The sequence below is a fragment of the Mesocricetus auratus genome, unplaced genomic scaffold, assembly GCF_017639785.1.
Source record: "Mesocricetus auratus isolate SY011 unplaced genomic scaffold, BCM_Maur_2.0 Super-Scaffold_100041, whole genome shotgun sequence".
NCBI lineage: Eukaryota > Metazoa > Chordata > Mammalia > Rodentia > Cricetidae > Mesocricetus > Mesocricetus auratus.
The window spans coordinates 5,593,009-5,612,852 of NW_024429218.1; the positions used below are offsets into that span (position 1 = coordinate 5,593,009).

General features: G+C 46.7%; 1 protein-coding gene across 2 annotated transcripts in view; it reads left to right on the forward strand.

The window, feature by feature from the left end:
- Slc10a7 (solute carrier family 10 member 7) overlaps positions 1 to 19,844 on the forward strand; it is a 224,157-nt gene that overhangs the window by 180,443 nt on the left and 23,870 nt on the right. For both annotated transcript variants that reach the window (XM_013118862.3, XM_005077735.4), the window contains 3 exons: positions 6,383 to 6,548; positions 7,480 to 7,531; positions 15,026 to 15,099. In XM_013118862.3, coding sequence (XP_012974316.1) covers positions 6,383 to 6,548; positions 7,480 to 7,531; positions 15,026 to 15,099 — 292 coding nt within the window. The remainder of the gene's footprint in view (positions 1 to 6,382; positions 6,549 to 7,479; positions 7,532 to 15,025; positions 15,100 to 19,844) is intronic.

A 19,844-nucleotide genomic window follows, 5' to 3' on the forward strand; every position in this document is an offset into this window, starting at 1 on the left:
CCATCCGGGGCCTTGCCAGCACCGCTGTCCTGCCTCACTCTCCCTCTGACCCAGCTTAGAGCGTGGTCTAGCCCTGAAGACACTCCTTCACTGCCTCAGTTCCTCCGCTCTCCTCTCCCTCTGCACTGTGTTTCCACAAAAGCCCAGTCCCTGTTTGTGCCTGACCTCCTAGTCTGTGTGAGCATCTGGCTGCTCAGATCCCAGGACCCATCACTGTCTTCATTCCCTGGCAGAGCTCCACATTCTCCCCTCAGTCCTGCTGCATCTACACCTTCCAGCTCAGCCCTGTGCAGCCCAGTGCAGCAGGCACATAGTTCCATCGTCTTTAAATTCAGAACGTCAGATGAAACTTCTACACAATCCTAGCCCATGTAAGGTTTCTTCTCTCTGGCTCTGTCTCTCTCTCTCTCTCTCTGTCTCTGTCTCTCTCTCTCTCTGTCTGTCTCTCTCTCCCTCTCTGTCTCTGTCTCTCTGTCTCTCTCTGGCTCTCTCTCTGGCTCTCTCTCTCTCTGGCTCTGTCTCTCCCTCTCTGTCTCTCTCTCTCTCTCCCTCTCTGTCTCTCTCTGTCTTCCTCCCACCCTCCCTCCCTCCCTCCCTCTCACTCTCTCTCTCTCTCCCTCTGTTTCTCTCTCTCTCTCTGGCTCTCCCTCCCTCCCTCCCTCCCTCCCTCCCTCCCTCCCTCTCTCTCTCTCTCTCATTTTTCGATAAAGGGTTTCTTGTGTAACCCTGGCTATGCTAGAACTCATTCTATAGACCAGGCTGGCTTCGAACTCACAGAGATCCGCCTGCCTGAGTGCTGGGATTAAAGGCGTGCGCCACCAATGCCCGGCTCCTTCTCTTCTCCTGGTCATTTCCCCTCAGCCTCCATTTCAGGTCCTGTGTACTTCCCTTACAACCCACCCTGCCCTTTCCACCCCATGTTTCTCCAGCAGCCTGTCCTCCCTTCTCTGGAGCCTTTGTCCTGGTCCTTGCATTTGCCTGGAGGTCTGGCCATGTGTCACCCCCTGGAGTGGCCTTCCCTCAGCTTCCTCACTGGCTGCACCTGCTGGGGTCACAATCAAGTCCTCTGGTTTCAGCTTCTCAGTACATTCCCTTTCCCGCTTCTTGCCTGGCGAGTTTCTTTTCCTTCAGATCCCCGAGGCAGGGGCCTGTCCGCCCAGTTTGTCTTTCGTTGTCATTCTGTCCACTCACTGAATTGTGTGACACAACCTTTGGGGACCTCGTCGGAAGAGCTCATGTATTCTCGTCCAGAGGAAACCTTCCTACAAGCTGCTACCTGAATCTCTTAAAATATGATATCTCTCATTATCTCTTAAGCAAACCAAGTGAATTGGGGTGAGAAGAAACGAGTAGAATTTCCTAGCCTTTTACTCTTTGTTTGGTTAGTTATTCATGTATTCATTCATTCATTCACTTATTTATTTATTCATGGCCCAGGTAAAATTTTCCCTCCCCCTCTCCTCATAGCCCCTCATCCTCCTCGCTTATCTGTAGATACAGCAGGCTCCCATGGATATCAGCCAGGCTCTGTACCTCAAGTTGCCGTGAGACTCAGCTCCTCCTCCTCCATTACAGCTGGATGAAGCAATGCAGTGGGGAGGAAAGGGTCAAAAGCAGGCAACGGAGTCAGAGACAGCCCCGCTCCCACTGTTAGGAGCCCCACGAGACCAAGCCACACAGCTGTCACATCTGTGCAGATGGCCTAGGTCAGTCTCGTGGTGGCTCCATGGTTGTCTGGTTCGGTCTCTTTGTGAGCCCCTGTGAACTGAGGTGAGTTGACTCTGTGGGTTTTCCTGTGGTGCCCTTGACTCCCCTGGCTCCAACCCTTCTCCCCTTCACAGAGTTCCTTGTTCTGCCTAATGTTTGTGTGTGGGTGTCTGCTTCCATTTCCATCCATTGCTGGGTGAAGCATCTCTGTGGGCAAGGGACCAGTCTATGAGCACAGCACAGCATCATTAGGAATCATTTCTTTGACTTTTTTTTTTTTTGCCACTCATGTTTGGTTCTATCCATGTCTCTAGCATATCCTGTTTCTGGGTCCTGGGCTTCAGCAGTGAGCTCCCTCTCCGGGTATGCGGCTTCGGCTAGGCCAGTCATTAGTTGGTCTTAGTAATACAATGTCAGAATTCAACTTTTGATTCTTTTCCTGGGGGTGAATTTGGTTCTGTGTCTTTTCTCCAAGCAGCATTTCCTTTTGGTTGAGGTCACCATCCTTGCTCCAATGTTTGGGATGCCTGCTTTGGTCTTCTAGGACTCCCTGCTGTTCATGGGACTCTGGGGTTTTTCTGTAGAAACTGTTGTGCCCAGACTCTGAACCCCCAAAACCACCAAGAGACCACATCTGATGCAAAAGCAAGGAGTCTTTTTAATTACGAGTTAACTCGGGTTCTCCGGCCATCCAAGACGGAGTAGGAGGGAGCCCAAGCCACGGTAGGGGCAGGGCATATATTGGGGTCTGTAGCGTCATTCTGTGAATGGAATGAAGGAATTTTCCCAAGCTGATGCTTGTTACCACTTTTAGATGGGTTACTGCTAATGGATGTTTATTATTCTGGTTTATTATTTATTTATACTTTTTTCAAAGTATGCTAATATTATTTTAACCTAATCAATATTTAATAAAACATTTTAAGAGAAACGTGTTACAGATATTGGCTTTAATACCACCTGTCTTATAATACCCATTCAGCAGGATGTTAGTAAAGAGACAAACCTCTTTATGGGGATAATGAATTCACTTCACTAGAAGGTGAACACTGAAACCACCATGAAGAAAAATACATTTTAAAACTCAGGCTTAACATGAAGAATTATCCATCATGTATCGTCACTCCAAACTCAATTTATAAATGTAAAGACAGAATAGAAAGAAAAATCAGGGAAATGCATTGACCAAAAAGATTAAGAAAACCAAAATGATGAATATTGCCCTTCAAAGTTATCTTGGTATATCAACATTTTTTACCTAAGATGTGTCACTTTTACTGGTTTCCGATTTGAAGTCATATTACAATTGATATGAAACAGGGCTTATTGGAAATGCAGTCAAGTTTAATTTTCCCATAGCCTTGCCTGCTACTTAATTTAAAATAACAAAAATCAAAATATTAAAGATGAGATAATAAAATGAAAGTCTTCCTATGGGAGATTCACACACACACCCCTTCTCTACTGGGAAAAGCAAATAAGCTAATGAGGATTTGTCGCTTAATTTTTAATGCCTAAGTCTCTCTGAGCACTGAGAACAAATGACTTTAGTATAAGTTCTAAACAGAGCTACGCCTGGCCACCTCACCTGGATGCCTCTTCCACCTCATCTTGAGTGTCTCTCTTCCTGAGAGTTCTCTCGCAGCACAGTCTCAGGGTGCAGTGATCTCTCCAGCAAAGCTTTGGTTCCTGTAGGGTTTCTAAAACTGTCGATACGGCAATAGTCTGGACACCTTTAGATGGCACAAGTTCTTAGGAAACAGAGAGTGACTCTGACAAAAGGAGTTGCTGAGCTGAGGGACGGCGCTTCCGGAGTGTGTGGCCAGACCACATCTGTGAGGCATGTCAGCGTCTCTTCCTGGCTTCGCCTTTCCGAGGACACAATGCAAAGCAGCGGCTCTGGGAGCTGGAAGTTAGCATGATGACAGGCCCTGGGAGCTGGAAGTAAGGATGTAGAATTCTTGACTGTGGAAACATGGCCAGATAGCACAGTGACACTAGAAACTCTGAACTGCGATCTGTCCCCCTCAGGGCTGTCCCTGCCCTGGGGTTCTTCCGGTTCCCAACTGTAGTTGTTTCTGTCAAGATTGCGTATCTGGCATTGACCCATGGATGTATCTAGTCTAGGAGGATTCTGACTCAGGAGCCCTTGTTTCTTGTCAGATTGAAAGCAAACTACGCTACCACAAGACCAAGTGCCTTGTAATGAAGTTTTGAAGAAACTATTGGGTTAACTAAATCAGATTACTACTCATAATATTGATTGATGATTAGAGAGATACGCCTTGGCTTTAGGGGGGTTTGACTTCCAAGCTCTACCCCATTCATTTTTATTTGCTTATTTTGTTGGGCAGGGGTAGGGGGAGAGAGAGGTGGACACATTTACCTTGGGAGCTGGGATCATACATTCTAGTGTGTTGCAGAGAGGGGACTTGCATGTTTTTAACCATTCTGTATTAAAGTAAGAGTAACTGTTGTCACAGATGTCCTTTATTTCTATTTTTTTAAAGTAGCTTGACTATTAAAATTGGAAGACTGCCTCTGACATGCATGCATGCATGCATACATACATACATACATACATACATACATACATACATACATAGTACATTATGAAATGACCTAAGCGAAGCCCCTCGGTAGCCCTCTTCTAGCCACTCATGGTGTCATGCTTGCATACATACATACATACATGCATACATACATACATACATACATACATAGTACATTATGAAATGACCTAAGCGAAGCCCCTCGGTAGCCCTCTTCTAGCCACTCATGGTGTCATGCTTGCATACATACATACATACATGCATACATACATACATACATAGTACATTATGAAATGACCTAAGCGAAGCCCCTCGGTAGCCCTCTTCTAGCCACTCATGGTGTCATGCTTGTACACGAGCTGTCTCACCACCGTGACGCCGCACACACGGCTCTGCAGAATTCGTGTCCTATACACTGGTGGGTCACACTGGGCGACAGACCTTATCTTCACGCAGTGCATTTCCAACACTAAGAAAATAAGTGAACATCAGTAAATAGAAAGTTTGAGAGCTCTCCTTCCCCACTAGTATTTTAGTGAGCCAGTTACCACTTTATAAGATCTGCTTAGAACCATCCTAAGCACTGCTGATCAGTCTGTAATACTCTTTCCCCATCGTTCTCACAGCAAGCTTGAAGGTTGTGTTTCTGCGCCTGTTACCAAGTGATGAGCTTTCTGTCAAGACTCTTACCTATTTACAGTCAGTTTACTCATTGCTTAAGCCGAGGGAAGCAGATTCAGCAGTCATCACCAAAAGTCCAACCCGGAGTGCAGGATCCTGTGTTAGTCTCCATGGGGACAACTTCCAGTGGAAGCCTGAAGCCATGGATACAGCTGAACCCAATATAGACTTTATTCTGCACACACAAATACGTACAGACACATACATATGATGAAGTTTAATTTACAGGTTAGGCCCAGTAAATGATTAACTACAGTCATAATAAAATATAATTACAATTTTAAACTATAATGCAATTTATTCACAATTTGTGAATTTCTTGTTTCTTGAATTTTCACTTGCCGTATTCAGGGTGAGCTTGCCCCCACGCACGTGTAACTGCAGAAAACACAACCGTGGCTAGGAGAGATGACTATAGCTCTGTTTCTACTATGCGTAAGGCGGTGCTCCATTGCAAGTTTGGCCTTTTTGATGACAGGGTTGTTGCTAATAGGAACCTTCTACCTTTCAGTGGTTCCTGACTCACTACTGCTAGTGGATCCCTGGTAACCCAGCCTATTGTGAAATTTCACATTCAGTTATTTGGGGTAACGAGTGAATCAAAATTTAAAATGTCCACACCCTCATCTGGATAGTGGGACTTGCACCACGCCCTTCAAAGGTGAAGGGAGGCTTGAAGTTGCATGGCATAACCATCACTCAGACTGTCCTGATTGGTCTTAAAATAAGAAGATGCTGCATTCTAACTTTTATTTCACCAGTGCTTTTGTGGAAAAGTTAGGACAGGTTTATCCATTTTTAAGTATTAATTTTAGAATTCTAAAAGCGTACAAATGGCATTTGTCTTTGGATTCACAAAAAAACTCTAGATATTCAGATGTGAATTATTTAAACTCCCACAACACATGCACTTTTGCTTTTCAAGCATGAGTTATAATTTAATTAAAAACTTCTGGTGCATTGCTAGAGTTTTAAATATTAATATGTTCCATGGATCACTTTCGATTATCTACTGTCTTGAAATTCTTGAAGATGTCAGATTTTTAAGATTCCCAAAGTCGCACTTGGAATTGTCTGTTGAGGCAAAGGGGACTGTGATAATTACACACATCCATTAAGATTAGCAGAGGAGATAAACTTGAGGGAGGCTTAATGGGCCTGTCTCGGTGACAGCTAGCAAAGAGCATTTGGCATGATTAAGGATGGGTTTGACTGCGGTTGAAAATCCACTCTCATTATGGACACCCAGTGGAAGTTGCACCACAAATACCGAACTCTGGAGAAGAAGAGTGGTGAGGCAGGGAAGCTTTGAAGTCCACTGTGGCCATCATCCAAATTATCCTCCTCCCACTCGGTCTTTGCACTGTCAGAATCACTTTGTGATGCCCAGTTCCAGCGCCCGCATCTCAGAGAAGGGCGACCTGTTGGTGTCTGTGTTCCAGATCATCCGCAGATACATCAGGGACTGGCTGGAAAGGAAGAAGCCCCCCTTCGGGGCCGTCAGCAGCAGTGTGCTCCTCATGATCATCTACACCACCTTCTGCGACACCTTCTCCAACCCACATATCGACCTGGACAAGTTCAGCCTCGTCCTCATACTCTTCATAAGTAAGTCGGGAGGCGGGTCCTGGTGTCCCCTGGCCGCCTCCGCGGTACTGTGACGCGATTCCATGCTCTTGATCTTACCTCTATGTTATTTAGAAAGACATCGCCCTACGTCTGTGACCTTCCTCTACTTTGCTTTTATGTTCCATGCACCGCTTTCTGATCTACAGTAATGTGTGTAGATGGGAGAAGCTGAAGTATGTGTCACATTCAACTCAGTGTGTGTCACAGTTCAGTAAGTCACCAACTTACATTAAACTTTCTGATCTACAGTAATGTGTGTAGATGGGAGAAGCTGAAGTATGTGTCACATTCAACTCAGTGTGTGTCACTGTTCAGTAAGTCACCAACTCATGTTAAACTCGTCTGATCTCTTACAGTGATTTCAGAAAGATTCGCGACATGTGTTGTTACTGTGTAATATATAAGTTTCCATCATAGTTTCTAATGAAGTTTGTATAAAGAAATGGCTCTTTATATAAAGGCACAGCATACTCTAAATGCCAGGAACTACTAAAGCTTAAAAAGCAACTTTCTATTCTAGTTGTCCTGTAATGCCAAGCATGGCTTTTATTAATGTTATAATAGCAAATAATTCGTTTTTGACATCGAGGTGAGTTGTTTCAAGGTATACATTATGTATGCACTTATGCTGTTCAGCTCCTAAGTATAAGTCTTTTTTTTTTTAATCAAACAAATGAGATCATCAAATCTAACCCAAAGGGTTCTAGATCTTCCCGAGTGCTGGCATCATAGGCTGTATCCAAGGAGAGCAGCTTAAGTCCAATCATTTACGCCTCTGTCAGTTAGCAGTGTATGTTGGTTTTGTTGTCTTTAATTTCAAACAAGCTTTAGCTTGAGCTCAGCGGCTGCAGAAGACTTTCACGGTGCCGATTCCCACTCAGACCGCTGTCTTGTTTTGTCTCTTCCTCAGTAGTCTCCATTCAGCTGAGCTTCATGCTTCTGACCTTCATCTTTTCGACACGGTAAGTGATCTGGTGTGTCCCGTTGTCTCGTTATTTGGCCCCTGTACTGCTGTGCTGTCCTGTGTCGTCTCCTGTCTCAGTGACTGTGCTCTTCAGTGCTGCCGCTCTCAAACCGCAGACATCGCCAAAGGGTCTGTGCTGGCCTTGAACCCTAGGGGCTCACCCAGACCCTTCCATTCTCCCGGCCGAGGCGGAGGCTTCCCGCCGACACTCGCGAGCTGAGACTTTCTGGCTTTGTCCTGTGCCCCAGCGCTACGATTTACCTTACCATGTCGATCTCATCCCTAACTGATACTGAAATGGAATTAGTCTTTTTTCTGAAACTTCCTCTCTTATGTTTAAATAGAATACCTGCCTCAGTTAGGATTCTATTGCTGTGAGGAGACACGGTGATTATGGCAACACTTGTGAAGGAAAACGTTCTATTGGAGTGGCTGCTTACAGAGTTTAGTCCATTATGATCATGGCAGACATGGTGGCGGCAGGCAGACAAGGTTCTGGAGAAGGAGCTGAGATCCACAGGCGGCGGGCGGCAGGAGTCTGCCACACTGGGTGTGGTTTGAGCGTATTTGAGACCTCAAAGCGCACCCCCACAGTGACGCACTTCCTCCAACAAGGCCACACCTCCTAATAGTGCCACTCCCCACAGGCCAAGCATTCCAGCACGAGTACATGGGGGCCATGCTCACTCAAGCCACCTTCCATGTTTTCCTAAATTCATATACACAAACTGTACTGTGCTCATCCCCTCCCAAAGGCTTCCCTGACACGTTGCCCTTTCCTCTCGTGCCCTCTTCTATTGGGTTTCTGTAACCCACCGAGTCCAGTTAGTATTGGTTTTTGGCACATTGCAACATCTATTATTGACTTGATATACCACCTCTCTTACAAGAGCTTCCCTAAGCCCTTAGCGTTGGCTTGTTTGTTTATACGGGGTCTCACAATGCAGCCTTAGCTGGCCTGCAACTCATTACACAGACTAGGCTGGCTTCAAAGTCCAAGAGGTACACTCAAACACACAGCAAATTTTTATTTTTCACAGAACCTCCATTGTTACTTTGTAGGTAATCACCTGCTTCTGTCATGTCCACTCTGCTCTGAAACCCACTCCCCTCATGCAGGCTCTGGGAGCTGCGTTAGGCGCACTTCTAGACTCGGCTTTTCTCAAATGAGTCTTTTGGCTTCCAGTGACTTGAGGTCCCGGTAACCACAGTCTTATCCCCTCCCGTGTCCCCGAAGCGTAGCAAGGACGTGCAGAGTGCACTCCACCTCGTAAGTCTGCTTCACAGTTGTGAGACATCACGCGCTTTCATTCTGCCTAAGCTCTAGGTCTGGCGCTTCCTAGAACCACCTCATGTGTCCTCGTTCCTGTCCCTCGTTGAGGCTGTCCCCAAGTGTTTGCGTTGGCTTCATGGGAGAGGTGGTCATGACCAACGGCTCTTGTGGGGGAAGCAGCAGTGATACAGAGGTTGGCACATGTACGTTGACAGGACATGGTGGGCAATGGCCGGGCAAGGCTCGGATCAGAGTGGCGCTGGTTCAGGTTTCCAGGCGCCGGGCTGCTGGTGTGGACAGTGGGTTCCCACAAGAAGAGAGCGTGGGCTCACATGAAGCCTGGTGCTCAGTCAGGCTGTGGGTGAGCAGGTTGGGGCCTCACATGAGGCTCTTGGCTCTTGGAGCAGTTGGTCTAGCTGATTGTTCAGAGTCAATAAAAATGAATTAATCACTGTAATTTGAGGCATTTTCCTAAATTTAAGGTCATGACTTACAAAGTAAGAATAAAGCCTAGAGCAATCAAGTCACAGAGAAAAAATTGTGTTTGCTGTCCCTGTGGCAGAGGTAATTCTCAAAGGCAGTCATCTTGTCGGATGGTATAATTTATGTATGTCCTGTTAGTGACTGAACGCTCCCTAGTTTCGTTTCCTGTTGCTGTGGTGAAACAGCCTAGCAAAAGCAACATAAGAGAGAACTGGTTTATGTGGCTCACAGTTCCGGGTGACAGTCTCTCACTGCAGGGAAATCCAGGTGGCAGGGACTCGGAGCAGCTGGTCGCGTTACATCCACAGTCAAGAGCAGAGAGACTGCGTCAATGCGCGCATGCTTGTGCTCAGCCGGCTCTGTCTACTGTACAGTCCAGAACTCCTGCCCCTCACAGTGGTCTCCCCACTCACCTAAGCGCCCCAGTGCCACCCAGACAGTCCTTCCTGCATGCTTCTGAATTGTGTTGCGCTTACTATTAAAAGCAATCGTTAGTAAGCATAGACGATGGGGATTCGCTCCTGGGCTTTACTGGGTACTGGGAGGAGGGGCATTGTGACTAATTCAGTTAAAACCCAGTCACTGGTGTGCAACAGAGTGACCTTTCTTTAGGACCTTGATCTTGAAATCCTGCTTCTCTACTGTGTTCAGCTGAGCCTTGCACTTCTCCCTAACCCACTGCAGACATTTACGTTCTTTGGCAAACCATACTGTGGAATAACTGTACCTATCGCTGGGATGAAGGGAAAGGAGCAGGTGCTTTAAGCTCTAGGGAGTTGACTTGGCTCCACCTTGAACAGCATCTTGCCAGACTCTGTGGAACCATCAGGTGCCACCTGGACCACCAAAAGGCGAGAAACCACACCTATGTGCTCATGCTCCAGGGTAATAGTCCTCTAGCCTAGAAACAGTCTGTTAAAAAATTGTGCAATTTTCAATGAAATAAAATTTAGGAGATGGCTTTCATGATGTTTTCTTACTGAGAAATCTCATAGTACCTAAGGATCTGACCGGAGTATGAAAGACACCTGCCCCAGGGTAGGGGGCAAATAAGAAAGGAAAGAGAGAGAGAGAGAGAGGGAGGGAGGGAGGGAGGGAGGGAGGGAGGGAGGGAGGGAGGGAGAGAGAGAGAGAGAGAGAGAGAGAGAGAGAGAGAGAGAGAGAGAGAGAGAGAGAAAGAGAAAGAAAGAAAGAAAGAAAGAAAGAAAGAAAGAAAGAAAGAAAGAAAGAAAGAAAGAAAGAAAGAAGGAAAGAAAGACACCTGCCCCATGCCAGCCTCTGTCTGGGGGATTGTCCCTATGGTGCTAATGCATGTAAAGTGACAGTGGTTTGATGATATTGTCGCATTTCATTGCTGTTTTTCAGAGGAGGACCCATATTCACAATTTAACTTAGGAACTTGCCTAAAATCAAATCTAGGTAGTACACCTAGAATTAAAATCTATTTCCATTCCATATTTGCAGAGAATGCTTTGCCCATTCACCATTGCTCTAAAATGTATTTTAATTACCTTCAAAATGCATAATACTGGGGCTGGAGAGATGGCTCAGCAGCTCTGACCGCTTGCTACTCTTGAAGAGGACTGGAGGTGGGTTCCCTGCCCCCACATTAGGTGGGTCACAACCACCTGCTACCTCCTAGCATCTGAACCTCCTAGAGCACTATGCTCAATGTGCACGTACCACACACAGACACACACATATAAATAATTTTAAATAATAAAAATAAATCTTGTAGTTGATAGTACTTGGTTCACTTAGAGTACTTGCAAAAACTGTTTAACTGAGCTCAAGTTCACACAGACACACACAGCATCTGTGGCAGGTACCAGGCTTTTACCTAGGTCCACTGGCTCCAATGGGGTCTGCTTTCTTTTCCTGCTTCTGCTTATTTCCTACTTGTAGTTGATGAGACCTGTGTGTCCCCATCTCTTCCTACCAACCCCTGCTCTCTCCCACCCACACCCCTGCTCATTTATTCCTTATGAGCTCGGTAAGTCTAGAACCAGTCTGGGCATGAAAAGAAACCTGTTCAAATCCTTTGCCTGTTCCCAAAGCAAGCAGGGCCGCATTGATGGCAAGGATTTGGCATAAGCCGAGAGAGACCCCTTGGAAAGTGGAGCTTCCTGGCACCTCTGGCTTTTCTACTTAGCTCTTCTTAGGGTTCTTGATCTGGAATGTTACCATGCTAGAGAGCACCTAACCCTGATTTACACGGGATTACTCTGTATGCCCATCTAGATGTCTGTTTGCAGAGACATGGGTCTAAACTCCCGATGCCAGACTCCAATGGAACAAGGCTTCAGCCCTGTTCATTAGGCTTATAATGTGTGTTGTTTTTCCTTATGACAATAGAGACGGTATGTATATCGTAAGAACACAGAGAGAGCTCAGCTCCTAAAACCAACTGCATAGAGACCCCGTGTAGAGGAAAATAGGCAGGCTACGACTTGTATGTGATCAGGCTAGCTTCCGGTACATGGGAACTAGTGCTAGCAGACAGGGAGTTGGCTCCCCTGACTTCATGATGCAGTCCAGGCCCCTTTGCTCTGCTGCAGCTGCTGGGAAATGAGACTTGGTTTATCATGCAGGTCAGCTACATACAGTGAGTGGCCTAAGCTGTCTCTGCCACTTTGGAAGACTGTCCTAGTTTTGTTTTGTTTCGATGTCTAAAGCTTTAGGAAAAGAAAGCAATGATGTTTAAAATGTATGAACGAGTTTCGGTAGGGTAGGCTGCTGGCAACCGTCCCTAGAGTGACCTAACACATGAGTGTGTTTGTGTTATCAGCCTCACCACAGTCTGGGGAGGAGAGGCTGGGCTGCAGGGAGCAGCAGACAGACATTTGGGGTAGAGTGCCTCCACCCCAGAGTTCTGGTCGTGGTTTAGTGCCACACAGCTGCTGACAATGAGGTGGAAGGGCTTTCTTCCTAAAAGGCGGACAAAGGCTAACGCAGGTGTCTCCAGGGTCCCTCCAGCACAGTAGACAGATCACTCGCTCTCTGAGGACCTTTCTGCCCCACATGCTGTGCTTCTGCTAAAGAAGCCTGGCATGCCTTCCTCTGTGGGTACAGAAGACAGCGAATGCCGTGTGGGAGCTGCCAGTGGAAGCTTTGCTAGAGAGAATTCCTAAGACACCAGTTGGGAAGAAAAGAGGATAAGCACCTCAGGGGAAAGCAGCGTGATCAAAAGAATGATAAAAGCAAGATAAAAAGAAAATCAATATTAAAAAGAGATAAGGTGGGGTTAGAAAATGGAAAGTAACTAGCTGGGTTACTTTGTGACTTTGGGTGTGCTGGGCTTCTGGTCCCTCTTTAGAAGAACCAGGAGGGGGATGCCACCTCCTCCTACCTCCTTCCTGAGGCCGTCCTGAGAAGACAGCCTGGATGCAAAGTACTCAGAAAAGAGCTCGGGACTCTCAGTGCTGTGGTCACTCTCGTGAGTAGAGGACCTCAGGCATCTGCTTGCCTTCAAGTCGACACAGAGCACAAGGCGGTGTCCTGCTCACTACGGTGAGGCAGTGAGGACTTGCCGTCATCCCCAGTGTCACTGATGCCTAGCGTCAAGCCAGTCCCAGAACAGGGATAGACTTTAAGCACAAACCCTTGGCGTTCCTATCCTAAGGCCCTGTTCCCTCCTCCTGTTTGTGGAGTTTGTGCTCGGGCCTCTCAGCCCAGCCCAGCTGCGGCCCCCTTAACCTGAGCAGAACAAGGGAGCCCCCACCCCACCCCCTGTTCACTGAAGTGTGGGCAGCTCCTGGTCAGACCACTGGAAATGTGCTGTGATCCGAACAAGAGTGAATAGCAAGCAGTTTGGAGCTCGCTAAAGGGAAACACTGCCAAGTGTCTAAGAGAGGCAGCGGTAGTCAGAGAGGCCTTTGTGTGTGACCGACATGGTGTCTGTGGGAACATCCCCAGAGGTACACCTCCTGCAGTCACGAGTGTCCACTCCCTCCTCTAGGGAGTCTCTCCAGTCTGCCCCATTCCCTCGGCTGCCTGAAACCCTGAGGGCCAGTAGAATGCCTTCCACAGCATGAGTTGCCCTGTGTCCCTGCTCTCCCTCGCCACTTTCTGTACTTTTCCAGCTCAGAGTAAAGTAAGAAACGCCATTTTCCCCCTGCGTGTGGTCCCCTTGGGACTGCTGGGAGACCTAGACTTACAGTTTCTTCATATTGCTCTTCCTCCCTCTCCCTCCTTCCCTCTTGCTGCCCCACCCTCTCCCCACCCCTCCCTCCTTGCAAATTTAAATTCACCACATGGGGCATCAACTCTTTGACTCCCCAACCCCAGTGGCTCCCTCTTCCAGTCTGTCCCCATTCATGGCTCAGTGTGCCTCTCAGTCCAGAATGCGCAGAGCTCCTAAAGTCCCCAACTTCTTCCTCTCTGTGAGTAATAGTTATGATAATAGAAATGTCACTAGTGTGTTGTAAGCACTTGCAGTGTGTAAATTCTTAACAGACATTTGCATTTATCCTCACAGAGGCATATAACATCACCCTGGGGTTTTAAAACCAAGTGTGCTCATCCCCAAAGCCTGTGTTCTCCAGCTCTGGGCAGCAGCCCCGCTTGGAGAAGAGCGATGGACTTTCTGGTCATTCAAACTCTGCGAGGCCATTTCCTGCTCTGTGTGTGTGACTTCTCCTTCAGGACAGACCTGATGCCGCGACTCTAGTGTCCCCGTGTGCCCCACCCTCAGCTCCATACCCCGCTCACAAGGCCGTACTCCTGAAAATGAGCCGGCCGGCTTCCCATTGTGCCCGCCCTGGTCCCTGTCACCCCCACTGTCATCTCCCACCCACTCCAGGCCACAGGACGTTCTCTGCTTCTAATGATAAATCTTCCTCTCCCCTCTCTCCTCCCTCACCTGTCACCCCTCTTCTGCATACAGTATCGATCTATACTCCTGTCCTGTCATAGCCTAGTGTTGGCCTGAGAGTTCCCTCCCCATAGCGTGTCACGGGAATAAAGATTGGAAAGTGTCAGTTGTGTGGAATGATGTTTAAAGAACAAGAGAACACGAGAGTCACAACACAAATGTGAGTCAGATATGAGTCAGTATGGCAGCCTTGTTGCTTCCCAGTGCGACTCATCTAAGGGGCATCCCACCCAGGGGACACCCCAGACCTCAGCTGATGCCAAGAGACCTGGAAGGAAGCTGCAGAAGCTTGAGCATGCAAGCATCCTCCGGGACCATTTAAATATTCCCTTGACAGTGTTCATGGGGTGGGGGTAAGAGACGCCCTCAAACCTTCCCTCCAGTCAGTATGAGACAGGATTTTCCTAAATAGGAATTAAGACTTTTCTTCCATCAAAGGTTACAAATGGGGAGATGAGGTTCCTAAGGGAAATGTAGAAATCTTTAAAAATTGGCTGGTCACAGGCTTTGGGGACAATCTTACTTAGTCTGCAGCATATATCATGAGCTGTCCACTTCTGAGCATTTTATATGAGCTAACTACTGTCAGAGTTCAGGGCCCCAGATAGATAGACTCACTGTACTGTCTGCAGGAATTGGGGGAGGGCTAATAAGATAAGAGGGAATGTTATGGTTATTTGTAATTGTTTCTAGTTTTGCATCATGGTTTTCTAACCCTTTAGAACTGTGCATTTTGTTCCACACTAGCCCCTGTCACCTGGGTTGGTCAACAGATGCTAACCTGAAGATGGGAACATTTGGTATGGGATGTGCTTGGGTTTTCTCATGCGTATTTGTAAACCCCCCCCCCCCGTTTCCCCCAGGAACAACTCGGGTTTCACACCAGCGGACACAGTGGCTATCATCTTCTGCTCCACACACAAGTCCCTGACATTGGGTAAGTGATTCACCAAGTTAGAAACTACCTCTCACCCCAAATAATCTCCAAACTCAGAAGCTTCTCGCGTGCCTGGGACCATCCATCCGGTGGACAAAGAACAGCAGCCAGGTGCATCCAGCCATTGCTCCGAAGTACTGTTACTTCAGCAAACCAGTTGCTAAGGGCCTAATTAATACTACAGGATTTGGCTTAATTTGCAATCATGTCTCCAATTCTCGGTGCAAAGTGTAAGCCCAGGTTGGTTAGGGGCCTAGGAGGCCTGTTTCTGAAAAAGCAATTGACAAAAACTTGCTTTGGAAGACTCTAGACTTGCACATGAAGATGCTGACTTCTTTCCTGGGAGTTCAAATGAGGATGAGAATAATGCTATCACTCCAGTTTGGTGACAGACATTAGTTTGAAATTCATTGTTTAATATTACATTGTTTTCTACAAAGGCAATTTAGCTATCGTGACTTAATTGTATTAACAGTTAAAGGTAAGTAAGTTGGGTTCTTTCTTCCCTTTTTTTTTTTTTTTGAGACAGGGTTTCTCTGTATTGTTTTGGAGGTTGTCCTAGAACTTGTGCTGTAGACCAGGCTAGCCTATAACTCACAAAGATCCGCCTGCCTCTGCCTCCTGAGTAAAGGCGTGAGCCACCAACGCCCGGCCATATAAAGTATTTTATTTAATGGGAAAGATTAGGAATAATAGTACTAATGTCTACTTAGGCTTATTTAGTTTAATGCATTATCCCAATAACCTCTGAGACATCAGGAATCCATGTTTTCAGTCATTAAAACTCATCAAGTAATCAGGAACTCTATTGCAAAATGCATCATTCATAAACTCCTTGGGCTTGTTGGGGTGGTACGTAAAAATTCAAATTAAAAACTCCTCTGCATTTGGAATGTGGTTCACTTGAGAGAGTGAGGAATCATAATGTTGCTTTGAATTTGCTCACATTAAAAATATTCCCTCATCAACTGAAAAAGTAGATAGATTTTGTGTTTTGATAAGTCCTAAATGAAGCTGTCAGGTAGGATCTCTGCCAGTTGGTTTTTTTTTGTTTTGTTTTGTTTTGTTTTTTGTTTTTAAGTTTGGAAAATCATTTCAAAATTAGACACACCATTAAAGGATCAGATCCTATGCACAGATAGAAGTCCACCCGTGTCACCACGGTGGAGGTGACGGCTTCCTGACACACCCTCGACCTTGACTCTGTCTCTAAAGTGGGCCGATGTCTGCTCTGAGCCAGACTGTAAAACTGAAAGACAAACTGGACACAGTGGACAGCGCTGTGCTCTGTAGAGCTTCTAGAGGCTGTGTGCTCTCACGGCTGGCTGTGCTGCTCGGCACTCCACGGCCTCCGTCAAGTGGACAGCGCTGTTATTGCTATTATTACTTACGTTAGTTGTAAGTGTGTTCCTGTGCCCAGGGCTCCAGTCACATGCCCCGTCATAGATTTCCCTGAAATAGCTGTAGATCAGCTGTTGACCTCAGAGAATGCATTTCACATCCTGTTCCCCATGTTGTTATGGATGCCCTGTGTGGTGTTGCAAGTCTTATGAAGACTAAGGGATGTGCCCAAGGGTCAGAAGGTAAGAGGGGCTGGGGTGAGCCATGTCTTAGAGCGCATGTTTAACTGTGGCTGCCCTGCTGTCTGCAGCAGGCTAGTAAGCCTGGCCCCGTCTTGGGACTTGCTGTGGAGTGAAACACTGAAGTAGGTGGTTTCCATCTCTGTCTGACCCTCTCTGAGCAAACAGCAGCTGGTTGAAGGCTCTGCCGGAAGCACCCTGGGCGTTCCTCAGAGTGACTGGCATTTCTTTTCCTTTTCTGCCAGCAAACCCATTCAAATCCAGACTCTCTCCTGTCCCTTAACCCTAGGCTCGTACTCTTTGCTCTGTGTGCTTTCTGAAAGCTGGTTTACAGCAATAGTTGTTTCGCTAAAAAGGGTTAGATGAACTTGGATTTGTGTTTGCCTGTGAAGAGTTCTCCAAGAAGTGCATGCAGTGTGACACTAGTGACACCGCAGGGCCTTGTGATCGAACAGTGATGTCAAGACAGTGCGGCAGCTAGTGACCACACAATGTAAAACTTACCTATTTCACACCCAAAGCTCTCTGAGAACGCAAAGGCCGGAATGCCTGGCCTGGCCTCGGCTTCCTCAGGTCTGAGGTGAGAGAACTTTAGTTCAGTTCTTTCAACCCTTGATCCTCCTCAGCTTCCACACACACACACACACACACACACACACACACACACACACACACACACACACACACACACACACAGGACTCTTGAGGTGATTGCCAGAATGAACTTTCTGTACCCATTCTCGTAAGATCCCTCTCGTGATGTCCCGATGTCCCAGGGGTGGCAGAGTGTGCCTTCACAGCGCCCTGCCAGCCCATGCACAGATGGAAGTCCTTGTCTGCACTGGATTGGAAGAGCGGCACTTTCATTGTGGGAAAAAATGGCAGCCCAGAAAATAGAAGGAAATTTAGCATAACATCACCCACGAGATATTTTTTTTTTATCTTTATACACAAAGATGAAATACAACAGATTGTAGTATAGCCTTTTGGCACTTTAGAAATATATCTCCTCCTGTGGCAAATACTGTCATAATATTTTTTGCAGTGATTTTACATTCATACACGCACACACAAATATCAAGTAAAATACATTAAGGGAAGCTTAGAATTGCAGCTTATTATTATACCCAGTGTATCTTAAGAAGAGCCCATTGCAGGCCAAGTGGTACCCAAGTGGCTGGTGAGGCTGGGACGCGTCCTCACTGCCCCCACGCGCTCACCTTTGGCTTATTTTATTGTTCTCGCCGCGCCCTGTCCGGCTGCCTTCCATGTGCTCACATCTACACGCACGCTGAAGTTGATTCATTGCTTTTATTAGCGCATTTGCCAGTGATTGATTAGTTCTTCGTATTAGTACTTTTTCTATTGATTGATTGCAGATGAAGTGACTATTTGACCTTTAATTATGAGGCTTCCTATTGAAAATGACATTGAGCTATGGCTTCACATAATCCATCTGGAAAGTCTGGTGATGCCGTTCCCTGGAGTTCGCGCACTGGGGAGGGAGGCCTGGAGGAGCACAGAGGCTGCGCTTCATCTAAGACAGACTACAGGGCTTGTTTGCCATGCTCCTCTGGCTCCGACCTGGGGCGGAGGCAATTTCAACATAGCAGCCCTTGCTGTGGGTTGCCATAGAAGCCAGGAACTCTTGCCTGCTGTTCTCCAGTTTGATGGTGATATGAGTGTAATACAAGAAGATATTTTACATAGCAGAGATTGCAGAGCAGCTTGTAGCTTAGGAACGGCTCGGTATAGTCAATAGCTTTCATCAAGAAAGAGGTTAGATCCCAGATATGCCTTGGATTTGGTATTTTACTTTTTTTTATCTTTTTCTCTTGGGTATTTCAAATCACTTTGTTTTTCTAGAGTTTCAACATATGCAGAAAGTTTCTTGCCACACCCAGGAAGGGAATGGTTCGGGATGTCTGAGGTCCTTAAGTAGAGCCTGCATTTGTATTGGTTTGTAATTTAAGTGCAAAGTAAAAGGACACCATCTCAGAACAAGTCAGCTATTGGCACTCAATAATGGTAGTACCAACTTTTTACTGAATTGAATACACTCCATTTAAATTTAAATTGAGTGCCACAATCAATGGCTTATAAATGCCACTTATAGACACTTGTACAGAAAGGCAAATCATGGCAACTCTTTCTTCCATTATCCACACTTCATTTTGAGCCTGTGGTCACTGCTGAGCTGTGGTAAGAAGCTAACAACTAGAAGAATCTAGCTTTTAGGATTCAGGAGAGGGCAGGGGGAACATGTGCCTGACTCTAGGCTAGAGCCCAGCTCCAGTTCCTGGCTCCAGTTCTCAGCAAAAGCTTGAACAAATTGTGCCGCTGAGGGAGCTCCGTGACCCCATTGCTGCAGGGAGAAGGTGCCCACGGCGCCCGAGGTCTCCAGCCTTTGCTTCCTGTAGGTCTGTTTCTGAAGTTTCCTCCACAAAACACATGTTCCTCTTGGGTGTACAAAGGAAACTTCTTGAAAGGATTGGTGTCTCACTGCTACACGGAAGGAAGTGCAGCTGTTGCTGCTGTCTGAGGAGGTTAGTAGGCCACCATCCTCACAGGGCTGGGAAGGGGCCTTAGTAGGTAAACCCTTGCCATACAAGTGAGGGCCTGAATTTGAGTCCCCAGAACCCATGTAAGACTGGGTGCTGTGGTGTGTGCCTGTAACCCAGTACTCCTGAGGGAGACAGAATAACAGAGGCAGGAGAGGCCACTGGGTCAGCTGTCAGGGCACTGCCAACGGCTGTTCTGACTTGTGTGTACTCAGTGGTGCCCCCCACACACACACACACTGTGCATCTCCCCCCCTCTTTCTCTCTGTCTCTCACACCATGAGCATCACACACATGCACACATACCAACGTTTTTTTCTAACACTCATACTGTGCAAAGAGAAACAAAGTGACTCAGAATTGATTGTGTGACTCACTGAAACAGGCCTCAGGCTGCTTTGTGTCTTACCTGGGAGAAGGCTCCAACCCTTTCCCCCAAGTGCTAACCCTGTAGCCTCTGGTTTGGGTGTCCTCTCACTAAATTTCTACTGAAATTTATGACTTAGAAAAGAAAGAAAATTTGTGACCTAGAGTAATTTTTTAATTGTTTTTATACCTTTGTTGATTTATTCAACCATGTTTTCAATAGTAGTAATAATAAAAT